Source organism: Ambystoma mexicanum, chromosome 1p, assembly GCF_040938575.1.
Source record: "Ambystoma mexicanum isolate Mex_15411 chromosome 1p, UKY_AmexF1_1, whole genome shotgun sequence".
In the NCBI taxonomy this organism is placed as follows: Eukaryota; Metazoa; Chordata; class Amphibia; order Caudata; family Ambystomatidae; genus Ambystoma; species Ambystoma mexicanum.
The window spans coordinates 397,464,780-397,484,498 of NC_090921.1; the positions used below are offsets into that span (position 1 = coordinate 397,464,780).

At 46.1% G+C, this 19,719-nt stretch overlaps 1 protein-coding gene across 1 annotated transcript in view; it reads right to left on the minus strand.

Annotated features, from left to right (window-relative positions):
- The window catches only part of DDX49 (DEAD-box helicase 49), a 561,187-nt gene that overhangs the window by 480,224 nt on the left and 61,244 nt on the right, over positions 1-19,719 (minus strand). The window contains exon 3 of the mRNA XM_069649167.1: positions 6,083-6,168. Within this exon, the coding sequence (XP_069505268.1) occupies positions 6,083-6,168 (86 nt within the window). The remainder of the gene's footprint in view (positions 1-6,082; positions 6,169-19,719) is intronic.

Here is a 19,719-nt window from a genome sequence, read left to right on the forward strand (position 1 = left end):
CGTTTTTCAAAGAAACGAGCTGGGGGCAGTTCTCTGTCTTCGACTGGGGCCTCCCTTTCGAACAGCCTCCTGGCCACCTTGAAACTTGAGGCGGACCATCTCTGGTTCCAGAAGCACCTCAAGACCTCCCTCTTCGCTTCTGCCCCTCTTCTCCCCAGCTGATCTGTTTTCTCTCTTGGCACCGTTCACCTGGGAACCCTCTGTCCTTCGAGCCCAGGTACCTGCTCACCCTGCCTCCGAGCCACCCCTTGCACTGTGATCTGTAGTTGTATCCATACAGTCCCCCATTTTTCTTCTGCACTTATCAGATATACCCTATCTGACTAATATTGCACTTGCCACTGGCTGGCTGCACTACCACTGTTCACTGCCTGTATTTATTTATTGCACTTATTATGTATTCTGTTCTCTCCTTTGTTCTGCACTTTCCACTTCTCCCCCTTCCACGCACTTTCCACCTTTTCCCTTTTCCATGCACTTGCGCGTTCTTAAGGTCACTGGGCCTAGTAAGATCATTTTTTTGCTCTCCCTTGTTCCCCTGCCTTTGCTTGGTCGCGCTCTGAAACACTTGTGTATGAGCGCGATATAAATCAAATATATCATAGCCCATGGCTCAGGATGCTAATAATAATACCTATGGCAGCAGGCTAGATTGGACTGTAATGGCCCTCACGCACAGCGTTAGAACTAGAACTTGGGCCCCTGACACTTACTGGCTGATCCAGCCTGCTGCCATGGGGGTTATTGTTTAAATATGTATTACTCAGTAAAATCTTCTCTTTTAAAGGAATTAGAAACTTAAGGGGACATGATAGCTTGTACATTCTTAAATATTCTCTATAATCTTTAAATAAATGCCACCTCTCATAGCATTAAATGATTGGTTGGTTTGGTTTGACAGGTTCAGAAAGTGGATGCAATCAAATACTGATGGGAATCCTTGAAGCGCTGGATTAAGCTCTTCTCTCATACCATATTCTGCTCCTCCTCCAGGCAGAATGGAATAACTTTGACATTCAAATTAGGAATCAATTTTCTGGAATATCCAGTCCACATTAGCACATTGTGATTCACCTCAAGGGGCACAGATGACTGCCATCCTAATTTTTGCCCTTAACCCATAATGGCCATGCCCTAAAGGATGCACTATGTAAAACTCCTCCCTGCCAGTGTCTCACCCTAACAAGTTTCAAAGGTTCCTTAACATAAATTGCTCTTGTACCCAGCAGACAGGTGACAATTGTAGTCCAGCTATCCAGGTCTGTACCTGTATAGGTTAACCCAAGTGCTCAGTTATGCATCTCTGACGGGACTGCAAATCATGTTTTGCTGTTGCCTCCTTTCTATGTCAATATATACACACAATATTTTAGAGTTGAGGGTACGTAAAGCATCACAAGCCATTGATTTATGGGCTGCAACTTTACAGCAAAGATTTAACCATATGGGGAGACCCATGTCCCCCGCCAGCCACCTCCACCCTGCTGCACCCTTCGCTGCCACTCAGTTTATTTATTCTCTATCGGGAGAAGTGTGTTAGAGCAGTTTTTCTAAAGTCCACTTAAGGAAGGATTTCAACTATCCCCTTGGTATTCCAAGCCCCAACTTCTAGTATAAGTCGGTACTACTGAAGGTTTGGCTATGTGATGAATCCATTGATGTCATCACCTCTTTCCCTGAGTTAGCCTCTTCCCATGTGGCCAGAGGACGGCAGCCACTACCTGATCCTGACCCTGGGGGCACTTATGTGAGGGAGGACCACACTGGGGGAAGGCAACCCTGAGGGGGATGACAAGACATCATTGGAGGAAAACACATGTCCCCCTTTTCCCTTCAGGGATACTCCTCCTCTTCCTCATGCCTCAATGGCATATTGTAACCCTCTCCCCCAAACCACTGTTATATCTGCTTCATACAATCACCAACATCCAACAGGGCGTTATATATTGATAACCGAGATGGGGAGCAGTGCGGATTACTCCCAATGAGATCCATTGTCAGCTCCCAGAACATCATACTGAAGACACTGCAAACACCACTGAGACGAGAAAGAGGAACAGCCATAAAGATGACTAGAGCCCATAAGCAAACAGTGTGGTCTAGTCTTTGGAAGTTACTCTGAGGTGCCGGGAAGTGTAAATTGCTGACAGAAGGGGTGAGAGAGACCCACGGAAGCTGAATGGAGCTGCAAGCCATGAGAAGAATGAACAGCAAGCTACAGCAGAGCCCGCCAGAGAAAGCAAAACCGAAGCGGACCGCAACTGTACAAAGAGAAGCCGAGTGGCAGAGGACCCGCCGCCTGTATCGGAGAGCCTGTGGGAGCAGCCCAGAGGGGAACCAAACACGTCGAAGCTACAGCCAGCGGGCGTCCCGGAGAAGCAACGAAGAGGCGTAATAGACGTTGAAAGCACCCAGTATGCCCACAGAAGAGAAGTTGGTTAACAGGGTGCCTGAAAATGCATGCCACTCCATGATAATAGTTGAAAGGATGCTGAATGAAACGTGTGAAGGGTATGAAAGGATCTTGACCCCTACCACGAACGGGTCACTGGCCCCCATACTTGAAAAGACGAAATATAACAAATAATGATACGATTGTGGAAACAAACTTTATTAAACCAGCAGTGTGAAGACAACAGTGGGCAAATATCTATTTTTGGGCAAAAGGGAGGAAAACTGCCTACAAGTCCTGCCAGAAAAGCATACCAGGAACAATAAAGCAACTCAAAGAGACTGTACATGAAGTGATTGAAAGATTACCCAAAAGTCCTGGCAGAAGAGTATACCAGGCAAGCTCAATTGTTGAAACCCTGGCAGGAGAATACACCAGGGAAACTTAAGTGTTTGAAAGACTGTATCCAAGACCTGGCAGGAGAGTGCACCAAGCCAAGTGAAAAGGTGTGTGACAAACAACAGTGAAAGGAAATTCCAAAGAGGGCCTATGCCCTTGAGATTGTGAGTTGTTTTCTAAAGTGAAGGGAAGGGAAATCCTGGCAGGGGAGTATAGCAGGTGACCTGCAAGTCAGGGACCTGCACCCAAACCTCAAGTAGTAGGAAAGGAACCCAAGTAGGGGTTATACCTTTGGGACTGTGCCTTGTTTTGCATAGAAGGAGGAATCTGGGGAAGGGAGTTGTTCCCTAGGATTGAGAGTACACCGGGAGGAGGGAGTTACCCTCTTGGACTACAAAGAACTTGATTATTCTTTGTTGGAACTTCTATTTTTAGTTCATTGGAGAGGAGAGAAAGCTGGGGAAGGAGAATCATTTGCTGAACTGTGAATATTTTTCCCAGAGAACTTTTTGTTGGAGCTGAACATTTGTGCACTTTAAGAATCAGAGACACTAAGTATCCTTAGCACTTTCAAATTCGTTTTTAGAGTGTGAGAGCTAGGACAGGATTTCGGGCACAGGACGTACCTTTGGATTTGGACATCTTGACAACATACAGACCCTTCGTTTTGGTTGAGATAGGAAAGATACCTCTTAGCATAGGGATAGTGAGACATGTTCCAACCCCTTTTTCATATAATAAACTTCTATATCCAAAACCATGAGTCCTGTGTGTCTCATTTCTGGCTCCTCAGAGGTTTTATGGCAGAGCAGTCAGGCTTACCTTAGGAGGGAGAATTGAGCTGAAGGTAAGTACAAAGAACTTGGAATATACGTAGGCCCAAACAAACACACAATTGTAGTTATATCAAAATAGTTATTTATTTTATATACTCATGCTAAAGTTAAATCTTCTGGTAAGTACCATTTCAAACTAATAAGCAGAATAGAAAAACAATGCAATATTTCAGGTAAGTAAACCATAGGGTAACTCATCTGGTTAATGAACACTATTCAAAAAGTAAAACCACTGTTTTATTAACAAACATTTTTATTTTGAGGAATAAAATGATGAACACAACCAACAATAGCAGGTTAGTACTTTTCAAGACTTCTACTTTTCAGAGGCCTCTAGGCTTTAGCAGACCAACCCTATCTAGTTACGAGTTCTTCAAAGTCAGATTAGAGAGAAAGCAGGTAAGACACATCTGTAGAAAAGGCAAGGTCCCAGAGGATTCTTCAGCATAAGTATGTATAAAGCTTGTGTTGGTAATAAAAGGGTTCAGGGACCTCGGGGATGGCTCCCTGTATATGCATAAGCATTAAGCCTGGGTGAACACCCAAACACAGGAATCAGCAATGCAGCAATAAAGGAGCGAAAGAAAAGTTAAGTAGTAGTCCAAGTCCCACCGTACCTCAGGAGTGATGAAATTGTTGAAGCAGGATGTCTTCGCGATACAGCAGCAGTGGACCCGGTCTCCTGTTCCTTGCTCTTGAATGACCAGGAGGGACTCTGGAATGGGGAATGGATGTCGCAGCAGCAGTCAAGAGAAGGGACTCCCAGCAAAGGATTCTCCATGCTTCAACGCAGCTGTGTGGTTTTGGCACCTTTTCACAGGTTCCAATGAAGAGCGGTTCTTGACCGAACGATTCACCTTACTTGATCGGTCCTGCTCTCTGGTGAGAACCCTTTGAGGAAGTGGATTTTGCCTCTGGAGGTACGGAAGGGGTCTGCCAATGTTTCGGGAGGATTCGTTCTTGGCAAGATAATGCACTGCACTGGGTATTGGCGGTTTGTAGCCAAGGAAGGTTGTGGCTCGTTGTGGAATGGCTTGAATTGAAGGTCATCTTATTACTGATTCTGGTCACCAGTCCAAGGGAGAATGTTGTCCTCTTCGGAGCTTACCTATTGATTTGAAAATGGGGCCAGGACAGCAGCCGTCCATCAGCAGGCTTCTCCGGTCACTGGATGGTGCTGCAGGCGTCTGGCTGTCTTCTTTGCTTCTTCTGTTCCAGTGGTTGACTTGTCTTCAGGAACCAAGCCAATCAACACTCATGCAACATTCAAACTTTGGGGTTGGGAGCTATCCTTTCAGGACAGTCAGTCTCCCAGTTGGAACTGGTTCCAGGGAGGCATCCCAAAAGACAAAGAACAGTAGTGTTTCAGCTCCTCTCCTGCTTCCTGTCCTTGCAGACACACTGGAGTCTCTGCGGGCTTCACAAAGGATTCCCGTCAAAGACAAAAGTGAAACCAGGACCTCCACCACCCAGGATGGCAGACGAAGGACAAAGAAAGGGCAAGCTTACAATAAATTGTGAAAAAAAGAATACAGCACCATTTTGGGTCAATGGTGACCCTTTAGTGAATTCCTACAGCTGTGAAGAAGTCTGCAAGTAAAAATTACACAAAAGTCGGTACAACAAGTCCACTGCCACCAGCCACTGGTATGCTTGTCACTGTAACAGAAATGTTACAGGAGCATGAAGAAAGGGGATACAGTGCAACCCCCTCAGCACTCCACATAAGGTGGTGTGTGCTGATCTCACAAAAGATAAGGTAAGAAGGATAAAAAGTATCCCCCTATCCATGGGAACTGTGGTTCTGAAGGAAAAAAATATAAAAAGGAAAGCCCAACTGGCTCCCAACAACACTGCACAAAAGGTGCTATGTGCTGCAAAAGTGAATCATAGATGCCTTATAAAATAAGACTGCATAAAATAAAACATAATGAACAAGGGTCCTATAGTCTGAGCAAAAAGAATGAAAAAGGGTAAAAAGGCTCCCCTTTATTCACGAGAAAAGACAAAAAGATCCAGGAGACCAGCAAAAAGTGCTGGGGTCTCACTAGAGGGGATTTGGCATAACACAATGAAAAATCTCCCTAACAAAGTGGAACCCCACATCATCCTTTTTGCCATCATGCTCCCTCCTACATACCTCTCCTTTACTTGGTCCACCTGCCACCCTTTTTTTTTTTTTTTTAAAGATGGCCATGCCCATTTCTGCCCACCTACCCCCAGGCACTCGTCCGTTTCCTTTCACTTTTACATGCTGTGCGTTAACACGTCTACACATTTAACACCTCTCTGCCACAAAACAAAAAGAATGCTGCATAGAGTCATTACGGGTTTGTTCTTAATCTTTTCCCTTTTTTTTTGTAGGCCATTTCATCATGTATACGATTAGTAGAAAAACATTTCAGGAATTACAGTACATTTTGATCCCCTATTGTAGCTCCTGCAAATGACATACCCATGCCTCCAACGATGATACAGTCCTTTAACCCAAGGGGTTTGCCAAGAACTCTGAACTGCTCTGCAATCTGGTAAGCAAGCTCCCTACAAAAGTAAAGAAAGAGTGCAAGATTAGTGTTCAAATGCATTACTCTCATCAACTACATTAGCAACTTCAATCTTATACATTTCAGACAGCTGGGGGTTGGAAGGTCAATTATTTTCCTTTTTTCCAAGACGGGTGACAGATTATACCCAAGATGCTATCAGCCAATCCCACCAACGCACTCATCTACAAAATAGTTTTGCACGAATCACTGATTGGGTCAGATCAAATAACCTTGCTGTGTAAGGACAATATGAGCTCAGAACAGTTGTAGGAACCATTGAGCAATTGTTAAATCTCAGATTAATCCTAGAATAATATGGTTAGGCTATCAGAATCCAATTTATTTGGGGTGTACGAGTTGGACCTCAGTCTTGGATTGCGTTAATTGGCAAAATCTCAGGCAGTCACTCTGCCTGCTTGAACTGCCTAGGAAATTATGTTATTGCGATTTGTACCATGCATGTCATTTTCATAGTCTCCAGGCACTCGGGTGGATCTGAAAAGGAAGGAGGGCTTGGGGGTTTGGGGGGAATTAATCGTGAAGAGTGACCTTGTTATGATAACGAATAAGTACACTGAGACATAAAGTAGGTGGTAATTTGTTTCAGAAACAATTTTTATTAATTTTAACTGTTTCTTTTCTCTTAGGAAATAGGATACGTGTTCTTCTCTTCAGGCTTCTTGAATTGTATATACTTTTCATGCCATATTCTTAGCTCACGCTCAGGTAAGTCTCTGCAATTTTCGACAGTGTCTAGATTTTCCTCTCTTTACTTCTTCTCAGAATTCAGTACTTTGGTCTCAGTACGTTATGTTAGCTTTTAGGACTCTTCCTGTGTTGCTCTTCTATGGGCGCTCCTGCCCAATGATATACGTGTCTTCAGATGATTCTCCCTCTACTCTCTTCTCTCTTGGTAGTCTTTTCCAGTTTTTGTTATCGTCTCTGCATCTCGTTCTACTTAGTATTTCCTATACTTTTAATTAATTATTCTCAACTACCTCTTAGGGAACCTTGTTATTATTTTAATAGTCTGGCTCCGGTATTATTTCTATAGAGTCAGCTTTTATTGAATGAGCCGAGCATTAACTTTCACTTTTGTCACTTCACAATACAGACTGTTTCCCTGACTAGGTTTCATAACACACACAACGGCGATTTCCCTTTAAGAGTCTTTGCCCATTCGAATGCTTTCGGATTTCCACATACCTTCTTCTTTACTTCACTGTCATTACGCGTTGGAGTTGAAGCGTATCCCAGCGCTTCAATCGTTCGCACAGCTGTTTTCGCTCTCAGCAGGGCGTTCTGGACTTCGCCTCCTTCAGTTGTGGACGCGGCTCAGCAGCGCCACCTGAACTTGTCCCCCTTCTCTCACCTTCCGTTGTTACGCTGCATTGGTTCAGCGATTCCGCGGGCGTTGGGCAAGTTTCGTCGGCGTAATAACAGCCGACAGGATACACACCAAACACACCCTCTTCTAAAGCGATGCCGTGTCAAGAGCTTCTCCGACTCCAACGTAACTGGCAGCGTGACTCTCCTATTCAGGACACGGGCACCAGTGAACTTCTTTTAACATGGCGATTCAGACGATCGCTTTAACTCCGTATTAACAAAACTTCAGATAAGCGCAACAGCGCAACTTGACTTTTTTTACTTATATCTTCTGTGAACTCCTCCATTTTTTCTTCCGCTCTAGTAAGCCCACTTGTAACCGTCGATTTGGCTCTCCAGCTCTTCTGTCTCCTAGCAACCACAAGTAAGCAAAGAAAACAGTTGTTGTCAGAACAATGTTGAAAGTCAGACTCTGACACTCACACTACTGTCAATCATTTCCTTCCGGGCTGCAAGTTAGAATTAACCCTTCATATGGCTGATCAGCCTGGTATTGACAGAGCCAGGTTGCACAATAACTGGGTGCAGTACAGTAGCTTTATCACAGGGGGTTGGGGGGATTGTTTAAGGGGATCGAGAGGGAGAGCGTGTTAGGGTAGATTTTCATTTCTTTTTTTTACAATCTCCTCCACATGTATTGTATAGTATATAGTACACGTTCACGGAAAAAACGGAACTGAGGCTATGGGCTTCGTGCGTCCTACTTATCACATCGGGTGACGTCGGCCGTCGTCGGAGGTCCTCGGGGACGGCGCATCGACGTCATCGACGCAGGACGCAGACGCCAAAGATTTTCCGAAGCAGCACAGCTGTGGACATTACCTGTCATAGATTTGGAATACGTTGGAGGACCCAATCCCCTCGAATATAGTATTTATAAAGCGCACATAGACCGTAATGTATAGAGGTGCTAAGGGTGAGAGAGAAAGGCTGATAAAGTTAAAACAAGTGAGCTTTTAGAGCCTTACGGAATTAGAAGAACTCTTGAAGTTTACGAAGGTCAAGAGGTAGAGCATTCCAGAGCGTAGGGGCGAGAACAGAGAAGGATCTCCCTCCCGCTCTGGTGAGGAAAAATCTATGAATGCTTAGCAAAAAAGTTGTTTTCGAATGTAATGGGCGATTAGGAATGTAGGGCTGGATCTTGGAACACAGAAATTAAGCCCCAACATTATGAAAAGCATGGTGAACCATACAGAGAACCTTAAACTTAACTCGGCTTCTGATGGGAAGCCAGTGTAGTTGAAGCAAGAGTTCGAGAGTGAGCAAGTCTAGAAGCTTCAAGAGCAAGACGTGATGCAGCGGGAGGGTTTGAAGGCGTTGGAGTAACCTCTGAGGTTGGCCAAGATCAATTGCATTGCAGGGCAGTAATCTAAAGAGCTCATGATTGAGGCTGTAACAATTTTTGAAGAATTGTGTTAGGACCTTATGAGCGCCCCAGAATGTTTTGCTGGACTTTTGGTACGTTCCCCTGAGTGAGTGGGAACCTTTTCCCACACTCACTCATGCTTTTACCCTATATTTTGGGATACTTTGTATTACTTTTCATACATTTGTGAGAAACCTTAGGTGTTTCTCCCATGCTACTCCCGGGGGTCCCTGACTCAGGTGGCCAGGGGAGGGCCATCGCTCTTGGATCCCCAACCCCGGGGGAGGACAAACGAGGTAGGATCACCTGGCAAAGGGACCCTTGGAGACTGTGGGAGGAACGCCCTCGAGCGAGATATGGTATCCCTCCCCTTTCCAATACATCCCTACCCGACATCCCCTCAGTCATCATGGGATATTATCACCCAAAACCCATTCACCCACAACAATACATCTGCCCTCTTCACCCTGACAAAAAACCACATGGTTTTTCCATGAACCATAAGAAAACTACAACTCCCACAATCCCTTCATCCACTATGAAAACCCAAAAGAGACTAGGAAGATTGCCTATAAAGATATGTAACGGCCCTGCCCCACTAATAAAACCAAGCAGGGTCAGGCGCTCAGTCACCATCACGCCAACTCTGCCTTTAGAAAATATGTACAGTGCCATTATATGTCCCTCCGACCCCCCATTTTTAAACAATACTAAGAAGAGGAAATGGGGAGCTATGAAGATTAGCCATAGGAGCCAATGCACTAGGGATTCCTATGGGCAGTCGCCATTTTGTCCTCATAATGAGGCCAGGCAAGGTCAGGCCTCCCCCCCACAACCATTCCCACCTGAAACCTGTTAAGCCTCCCAGTCAGTATAAAAGGCAGAGCATACAGGCACACTGAGTGAGCTGGGTAGGCCGAGAGGATCATGCTCTCCAGAGGTGCCAAGGAGAAGCTGCAGAGACCCTAGGAAGGAACCCCGAGAAGGATGACAGGCTGCCAAGTCACTGGGCCTGTGAGTGCAGGAGAGGATGTAGTTTGGCAAGAGAGTTGCGCTTCCAGGCAGCCAGACCCCAGAAAAGCCCCATTGGAAACCCCACAAGTCCCAGAACCTGCAGAATGTAATTTTGGGGAGCAGGCGAAGTGGGAGCGAAATAGAGACTGATGCATTGTGGATTTTTTTATTGGAGCAGGGTGGAACACGAGAAGGAGCAGAACTTCTGGGGCAAAGGCGAACCCACTGGAGAAGACCGACCGATCCATGGACCAGAGCAAAGGGTTGGGAAAGGGCTGGGAAAGCCTGAAGTTCCCTGCAGGAGGTTGTTGCCTCCGGAAAACCAGGAGAGCGCCAAATCTCATAAAAGGACTGCATTGTGTTTCAAGGACGCCAGCGACCCTCCTGGGTGAACGACAGAGTTGGGCAGGCGAGGCCAAGCCTGTGTTATTAACTTCGACTCCTGAATTGAAGCCGCAAAGTGAATTAACTCTGAAATGCACAATGGTCAAGATTAATCCAGACAAAAGGAGAATTGAAAAGGTGAATGCTTGAAGAGGAAGATTTCTTTGAACTTTTTGCTTATGGTACAGAACTACCAAGAGACACTGGGGCAAATAACACAAAAGGAGAGTGGAAGTGAAAGTCGAAGTGGTCCTGCAGAGGTGCATAGTAAAAGCATCACACATTTGAAAGTATTCCACAGCAGTGAAAGGTCTGAGCCCAACTGAGGGAGACCTGGAATGTGAAATAATTTAGGGGAAGGAAACCCCCTACGAATGTGAATAAAGCTTGGCGAAGGGAACCCATGCAAGTGCTGTGATTGCGAGTTCTGAGCACGGCTGAGGGAGATCTACACTGAATCAGGTACTTTTTGTTTTGAGAGGTCCGAGCCATAAAGAGGGAGACCTATGTGAACATTTTGTTGAAGTATGATTTATTGAGAGGTCTGAGCCCAACAGAGGGAGACCTATGAACTTTTCATTGAACTATGCGATTTTAACGTGGAAGGCCAAGCGGGCCTCGACCCACGTTTTGAACTGCTATTTGATCATCTGAGCCAGAGTGTGTCACCCTGCCTAGGGAGGACCGCCTTATTCCGTGGTGTTCAACGTAGAAAGGAGCACCAACTCAGCCATCTTGAACACTGACTTTTCTTTGCATACATATTCCCTTTAACACACTTTTTGTATAAGTGAGAGGGCTGGCATTAGGTGTTGTTGGTATAAGCCATTTTGATGCGACAGAGACCGACTAGGACTGTGTTTTCTTTATTATCTGATGGTAGAGACTACTCCCATTATAGCTATAGGGTGATGTAGGAGTTTTTCCAAACCCCACAAATCTAAAAGGTTTTTAAATTGTATCTCGTGTTAGTGGCATACTTGTGATGGCATGTCTTCCTTACACATTTTAATTGGAGAAATGCTTTTAGTTCTATGGCAGCTGCCATTTACTTTTGCCACACACAGCACTCTCTGTGCAGTGTGGCTGGGAGCCCCTTCGGCCTCCCTTTTTGTTTTCTGTTATTCTTCTGGTGAGATCTCATGTTCCCAAGGGCAGGGGGATATTTAGTATCCTTCCTAACTCTTATATTGTGAGATCAGCACACTTTCTAGAGGGCTCAGGGGTTACATTGTATCTCCTCTCTCCTTGACCCCTGTAATGTTTTGGTTACAGTGACAGGGTAATCTGAATGGCTGATGGCAGTGGTTTTATCCTACCTACCATTGTCCATCATTTTTTGGACATTTGTTTGCTTGTCCCTTCTTGGTCCTTCTGCTGCGTTGGGTGGGGGAGGAGGGTCCTGGATTGACATTTGTCTTTGTCAGGAATCCTTTGTGAAGTCCACCACGGCTCCACTGTGTCTGAGGACAGAAAACTCTGCTCTTCTTGGTCTTCTGGTGTGCCTGGCTTGAACCAGTTCCAACTGAGTTTGAATGGTGCATGGGTGCCGATTGACAGGGTTCCTGCAGAAAAGGCATGGATCCTGAGGCTGAAGACAAGCTGACCACTGGAAAGAAACAACAAGGAAGAAGAGGAGAGACACCCGCAGCCACCTCCAGATGACAGGCGATGCCCTCTGTGTGACCCCCTCATTCCAAGTGTCAGGAGAACGCCAAAGAGGATGATTCTCTCACTTAGGGTGGGACCAATCAGTCTGGAGACAACCTGCCTTTCGAGCCATCCCACGACGAGCTGTGACCTTCACGGGCTACAAAGCGCCAATACACTGGCAGCTGTGGCCACTGTGCAGTGCATGGTCTTCTGTAGATCGAATCCTCCCGACACTTTGGAGGGCTCCTTCAGGACCTACAGAGGCATGATTCCACTAGTTGCGTTCCCATCACCAGTTTGCAGGACTAAGAAAGCAAGCTGAATCAGCCAGGAGGTATTAGTTATTCACTGGTGCTTCCCAAAAGGTGCCAATATCACATAACAGAGAAGAATCCGTTGCCGAGAGCCTCTTCATTAGACTGCTGCTGCAAGATCCATTCTCGTGTCCCTCCTTTCGATGCCCGACCAGGAATCTGGTGACCGTGTCTGCTGCTGCATCATGTGGGCATAGTGTTGCATCCTCTTCTGCACTGCTAAGGTACTCCAAGACTCTTGGTAGAACATATCTAGTGTTGCTTCGCTGCTCCTGTGTTGCTGGAGTGCGGATTTGTGTTGGTTGGGAGTTCGCCCATACACGTTTGCCTAGGCCTAATGCCCGTGTACCTTCAGGGAGACTTCTACGGAGTCCCTGACCCCTTTTTGCAACAGAGTATTGCTACTGAAGACTTCCTCTGGAATTTTTGAACTTTCTACAGCGGGGCCTTACTTGTTTTTCTCTCCAATCTGACCCTGAGACACTCGATTCGGATGGACTTCTAAAGGATTAGGCCTCTGAAATTATTGGAAAGTATTTACTTACCTTATGTTGGTTTTGTTTCATCCATTTGTACGTGAAACAGATATTCTGAAACGGTATTACGAAGGTTTTACGTTCCCGTGAATTGTATACTGCCATTTTAAAAGTATTGTTATGTTGATTTATACCGCGCACCACTACCACCCAGGGGCAGTCTCTAGGCACTTATGTGGCACTGCACGAAAGAGAACTGGATTGGTTAGTGAGGGTAGAGGGAAAGGATGGGTCCAGAACCAGGAGAAACTTGCATCTGTGTGTGTTAGCTTGCAGATGGTGGATTGTGTGCACTGGCTTGTTGTATCCGTAACGGGTAAGGCCCAATGCCTGGCTTGGTTTTTTATGTGAATGCTTTTTATGCTGGGTTGCGTTTGTGCCTTGTGTGTAGATTGGCTTCCAATTAAGGTTGTGCGCACTGGTAGGTTGCATCTGTATGGGTATGGTCTAGTGTCAGGGATTGTTTGTTGTATGCAAGTCTTGCTAATGTTGGATATGTCTTTGTGTATGAATTGGCTAATCCAGTGGGCATGTGTAGTACTTGGATGGTGTGTTGGAGGGGAGCAGGGTGGTTAGTACATTGGCTACTCTTCTGGTTCTCCTATGTGACTGATCTACACAATTCTGTCTAATGTGGCGCACAATTAATCTGCACAATCCTATCCAGTGATTTGCATGGTTACTTTCATAATCTAACTGTGGCGCATCTTCACAAATCTAAGTGTGATGTGGTTAGTCCTTGCAATTGCTGAATATAGAACATTGCTATCTTACATAATTAGGCTAAGTGCAGAATATGGCTACCTTACACAAACTGGGCAAAATGCGAGATATGGCCGACTATCACAAATGGGCTAAAAGCAAGTGTGAAGGCATCATGAAGTAGAGACAGACAACTGAACGAAGTTTGGGCTACAAACTTTTATTAAAATAAAAATAAGGTTGAAAGAAGGGCAAACTTGCCCTATGCTAAGGTGGGATTGCCCTACCTAACTGAAACAAATGATCGTCTGTGTCAGAAAGTCCAAAGCAAATGTCTGTGTGTCCAAAACCTATACTTGCCCCGACATCGAATTGTATACAATGTGTAGGAATGTCAGAATCAAATGAGAATTGTTCAAAATAGTTGAGAGCTTCTTAGATGGAAAAGAAGTCTCCCTTCACCAAGGTTCAAACTGTTCACATTCCAAAAGAGGGGGGCCCTTCCCCATGCTTTCAAGTCTTTCAATGTTTCAAAATAATAATTCCTTGGGATCTTCAATGTTCCAAAATATAAAGTTCAGTTCCTCAATTTCAGTCCACAAGGATGTTCTACCTTTATTCAATCACAACAATCACAAAGTGGTTTTTCCTTAGGTGAATGTGTTCTGTCTAGGCGCAGTTTTCGGACCACCCGGTCAACCCATCCCAGGTCACGCAACTGACACACCTTGCATCCGTTTCATAGATATCTTGCCACAGTGAGGCTTTACTTGATCTCCTTTCAGGTTCCCTTCAAGCTTCATTACCACGAGTTGTCATCATTCAATTGTTTAGCAGCATTAACTTGTAAAACCAACATAGGCTTCCCAGTACACTTTCCTGCTAGGAAAGTGTTCTCTGTTTCGGATTTCTTGATTATCGCATCTGGCGCCCTCTCCCTAGGATTCTCTTGCATACAGGCTGTGTTCCCATTATCTTTCCTTCCCACAATTATTCTTGGCTCTTGGCAATGCTTGCTTATTTGACACAAATATTCTTTTCTCTTGGCAATGCTTACTTTCACGGCTTCTCCTCGTTCATTACGTTTTCACATTGGTTTTACATAGTCAATTACGATATTCAAAATTAAATATCTTTTGCACTAAGCTGCCCATCCACTGTGTCTGGGGCCCCCTTTTCACCCAGGCAGAACTCACTGACCTTCTCATGGTCTGCTAACCACTATCTGCGGCTTTCCGGAGACTCGTCTCCACTTGCAGTCTGATCTTGCTGGTTCCCTGTGGCATACTGGGTCTTCCACAGCTTCCCCGCTGCTTATGTCGGAGCACAGGTAAGCTGCAGTCAGCGGTCCTGCACCTGTGAGAGTTCGAGAATCCTTGAAAAGGCCATGGGGATTTTGGTTTCATTAGAAAAGGGAAATGGGGGATGCCGTGTCTGGCCCAATGGTGCGTCATCCCCGCTGTAAGGAAGGCATGGTATCAAACAGTGAAGACAGACACAAGTGATCACAGTTCAAAGGTGTTTATTGAACTTCAAATAGGTTGAACACCCATCTAAAGCTAAGGATGTTAGCAAGCTATGACCATCAAATAATAACACAGTCCTAGTGAAGTCTCTATCAAATAAACAGACCTATACTAATAAACATACTGCCAATCCATACTGCTAAATACAAAAGGGTGTGGGACAATGGTGTATGCAAAAAGAAAAGTGTTCAAGAAATAATATATGTCAGGACGGTTGAGCAGTTGGCTTCCTTTACCCAATTTTTCAGCACGGGGCAAGGCGACATGTTTGAGCTTTGCACACACTCTGGCTTCTCGGCCACGAGGATGCAGTTCAAAGCACAGACATCAGGGCCTTCTGCCGAAGCCGCTTTTCCAATGACAGTCTCTTACTGCAGAGGGTCTGTTGTAACAAAGTCTCAAAGTTCCAGTCCTATCGGGATTTTCACATGCACAAGTTCTCGTTTCCAATGTTCGTCATGGGTCTCCCTCTTCAGGCTGAGACCCCCTTTTACCACAATGTTCACACTTGGTCGCCCTTGTTCGGGCTCGGACCATGGACCTCCCTCGTTCGGGCTCGGACCCTCTTGATCTCAAAATTGAAGACTTTCGAATGTGCGATGGGTTTTGCTTACCATCACAGGACCACTTCGATTAACATTCAGACAATTATTCTCGTCAATAATATACTTTCTTTTCTCTTGGCGGGATACCTTACAGAGACCTTCGATTGAGCACATCAATGGTGCCGGACCACTCTGTCAACAGTATCATATGTTTTCTTCTTAAGTTCAAACATTCATCAGCAGTTTAGCTTTACTCGCATCTTTCATCACACACGTTTAACAATGTTTGTTCCAGCACTCGTTATACAATGTTGCTGCTTGCAACCTTGACTTCAACACAGACTGGTCTTGCATCGGTCTCCCCAACGCACCAGCTGTGTTGATCTCTCTGACACCACTTTGTTCTTGGAGCCAAGGACGATACCACAGCTGCTGCTCCTCCTCCTCCTCCTCCTCCTCCTCCTCCTCCTCTTCCCTACCTTGGTCAGTTACGCGGGAGTGCCGTCGGTATCTCCGACACACAATGCAGGATTCTGCAGTCTGGTTTCCTGGCCTTACGTTTTCTTGAAAGTAACAGCGTCTTGCTGAAAAGGTCAAGGGCAATTCCCTCCTTACGAACCTTTCTTGGTTTGATGTCTTTCTTCCCTCGTTCAGCTGCCGACTTGAAACTGCTGTACCTTTGTGGGCTTTGCCTTGCTCAAAGTGTGCTTTCGTGCTCCGCCTTTTATCTGTGTGGGGAAGTCTAATGGAAGTCAGGTGTAAGTGATTGTAAGTAATTGCATGACCTCGCCTGACCACAGTAGCGGGATATGTCAGATACACTGCTCGGGTGGGAGTCTGTTTAATCCCAGAACGGGTTGTCTGTGTAAAGGCACTGAGAAAGGGAAAAGGGGGGTGGGGTAAGTTTCCATGTATCCTACCTGGTAGGATGGGGTAAAGATGTTGCAGGGGGAGGATACCTTGTCTCACCATCCGGTGTCCAACTCCCACTCCCCGAAGACCCCAACCCAGGTGATCCTCCCACACTGGTCCACCCCCAGCAACTGGATCCAAAAGCGATGGCTGTGTCCTGGTCACCTGGATGACACCTCCCCGGGGACTAGCGGGTGAGACACCTTCTGGTTTCTCATACATCTCACCAAGTTTCCTCCACCCAGGTGATCCTCCCTTGCATATCCACCCCCAGGGTCAGGATCAGATAGCGCCGGCCTTCCCCAGGCCCGCTGGGATGAGAATATATGATAATCCACTGTATATATTTGTAATTAAAGCTGTTGTAGCACAAATTTTAGGTAAGAACCCACAAACAGCTCACCTTGGCAATCGATGACTCCAACTGGGAGAACCAAAGCAGATGGAAAGATTTCCCAGTGACAGCCCTGGCCACTCAGCCCAGGGTAATGTGACCCAGGAGAGAGGGCAGGACTCCCAGGGAAACCCTCAATGGGAAGAAAACCCTGGACGAAATCCCCGCTCGTGCAGATCAGGCTGATGGTAGAAGGTTGGACGTCTCCGACAGGAACCCCCGGGAATCACACAAGACACCTTGTCTGCAGTTATGAGAAGGGAAGAAATAGGGAGCAGGTTAGAGGAGAGCCCAAGGAAAGGAAATGAAAGAGAGATCAATGGAAATCCTCTCACCCGAAAAGGACTGAGGGAAGAGGACGAGAGTTCGGATCTGGGACCTGGCTGAGTACGAAAGCTTCGGGAGAATCTGGAAGGATAACAGGAGATGAGAACCAGGTAGAAATACACAAGGGAACCCTAGAGGATGGGAACTTACTCAGATGGGAGACTGGCCAGAACGGGAAACAAATGAGATTGATCCGCGAGGCTGACTGAGAACGAAACTAGCGAAAGCTGAGGGAAGGATCTGAAGAGGGAAAGTAAACACAGGGTAAGTCGGAACCGCAAGCACAGAGGGAAATGAAAGCATGGAGAGGAGGATTCAGAAGCGAACTCACGGAGCGTCAAAGGCAGAAGAGACGCGAAGCACTGGCCGCTTCGTTTCCGGATAAAGGATCACGTGATCGGTCGGCCGCACGTCAACGATGCGTGCAACAACTAGACCGCTACCAGCCGGTCGGGGAGAATCACAAGCTTCAAACTTGGAGGTGTTAGGAATCAAAGCGCCGCACAAGCGGGTCCGTGCCCTAGAGACCATTTGCGGCGATGTGCAACAGTATGCCCCCTCCTCCGGGAGGGCGCCCCGGGTTTACCCGGATGAAGCAGGAAAAAACGCCACACAAGACGGGGTGCGTGAACCCCAGAAGCTGGCTCCCAAGTTCTTTCAGCAGGAGAATAACCCTTCCAGTCAATCAGAAACTGCAATCGACCACGACGGAAGCGTGAATCACAGATAGCAGCCACCTCCAATTCAGGACCACTGTCTGTGAGAACTGGAGGCGGTAGAGAATCCCCATCGCGATGAAAACGATCCCGCACCACTGGCTTAATCTGGGACAGGTGGAAAACCGGGTGAATCCAAGACCAGGAAGCAGGTAAGGCAAGTCGGACAGCGGCAGTCCCAATCTTGGAGAGAACTAGAAAGGGACCCAAGTACCTGGGAGATAGCTTAGACGGGACTAAATGACGAGGAAGAAATCTGGAAGCCAACCAGACCGAATCCCCGATGGTCAGTTCCTTAAAGTCTCGACGACGAAGATCAGCGTACTTCTTCGCTCGATCCTGAGCTTTCTGTAACGACTGCTTAGCAAGTCTCTGTCCCTCGTGGATATCTGCAATCAGAGAATCCACACCCGGACAGCCAGAATCGGAGGGAGACACATTCGGAGCAAAGGAAGTGTGATAACAATAGGTACAAAAGAAGGGGGTGGACTGGAGAGCAGAATGCAAAGAGTTATGTTATTGTACGCAAATTCTGCAAATGGAAGCAGTTCCACCCAATTGTCTTGAGCTGCAGAAATAAAGCACCGTAAGTATCCCTCGAGGGTTTGGTTCAAATCGCTCTGTTTGACCGTTCGTCTGGGGATGGTATCCAGAAGAGAGGGCACGTTTAATACCCAGAATGCGACAAACCTGTTGCCAAAAGAGAGAGGTGTACTGGGGACCTCTATCCGACACAATAGTGTCTGGTAGACCATGGCGAGAAAAAACTTCAGAGAGAAAAATGTTGGCCATGAAAGGAGCACTGGGTAGTCTTTGCAAAGGAGTAAAGTGTGCTAACTTGGTGAAATAATCGATCGTTACCATGATAGTAGTCATATTCGCTGATGGCGGTAGATCAGATACGAAATCAGTGGAAATGATCTGCCACGGTCGGTCTGGTATGGGCATTCTTGCTAATAATCCTAACGGTGGTGAACGAGGAGACTTGGCATGAGCGCAAATCTTACAGGCGGCAACATAGTCGCGGACGTCAGATCTCATGGAAGGCCACCAGAAATGTTGTTGGATGAGTTCCAATGTGGGAAGTATGCCCCTATGTCCTGCAGCTCGTGAGTCATGACAAATCTTTAACACAGGTGAAGCCTGTAAACGAAGCAACCCTGACGAGCGGCCTCATACGAATACAACGCAATCTTTGCCTCGTACTCTGGATACATTTGATCCGGGAACCTGAGACACGCCTGCATGAGCGTCTCATGTGTGAACAGCCGTTCCATTACTGCGCCCCCTAAATAACCGTGCCTGCGCGGACCTCAATGAAGAGAAGGACAAGGTGAGCCTTGCCAGTGAAGTCAGTGTATAATCCACAGTGGCGTGGACTAATTTTATATACAATACGGATGAATGTGTATCATCGAATGAAATACACTCTCTCTAGAGTCAACAAATCTATGATGTCCCATCTACATCACATAAAAGACCAAGTGTGAAGAAATCATATGTCCTGAAGATGGCCACAATATCTATCTCGAAATAGACATTTGAGGAAATGTCTGATTTCTGTATGGGCCGAAACATGTCAACAATTTATACCTCAGCTAATGTCTAATGAGTGACAATATAGCTTATGAATTCTTTCTAAAAATAGGGTCATTGTTTGACACATTTATATTTGTATCGATGTATTTTATGTCTTTTTTAAGTGTTTGGTATCTTCTTGATACATTGGTGTAGGAATAGACTCTGTCTTTTTATATCTATATGAATT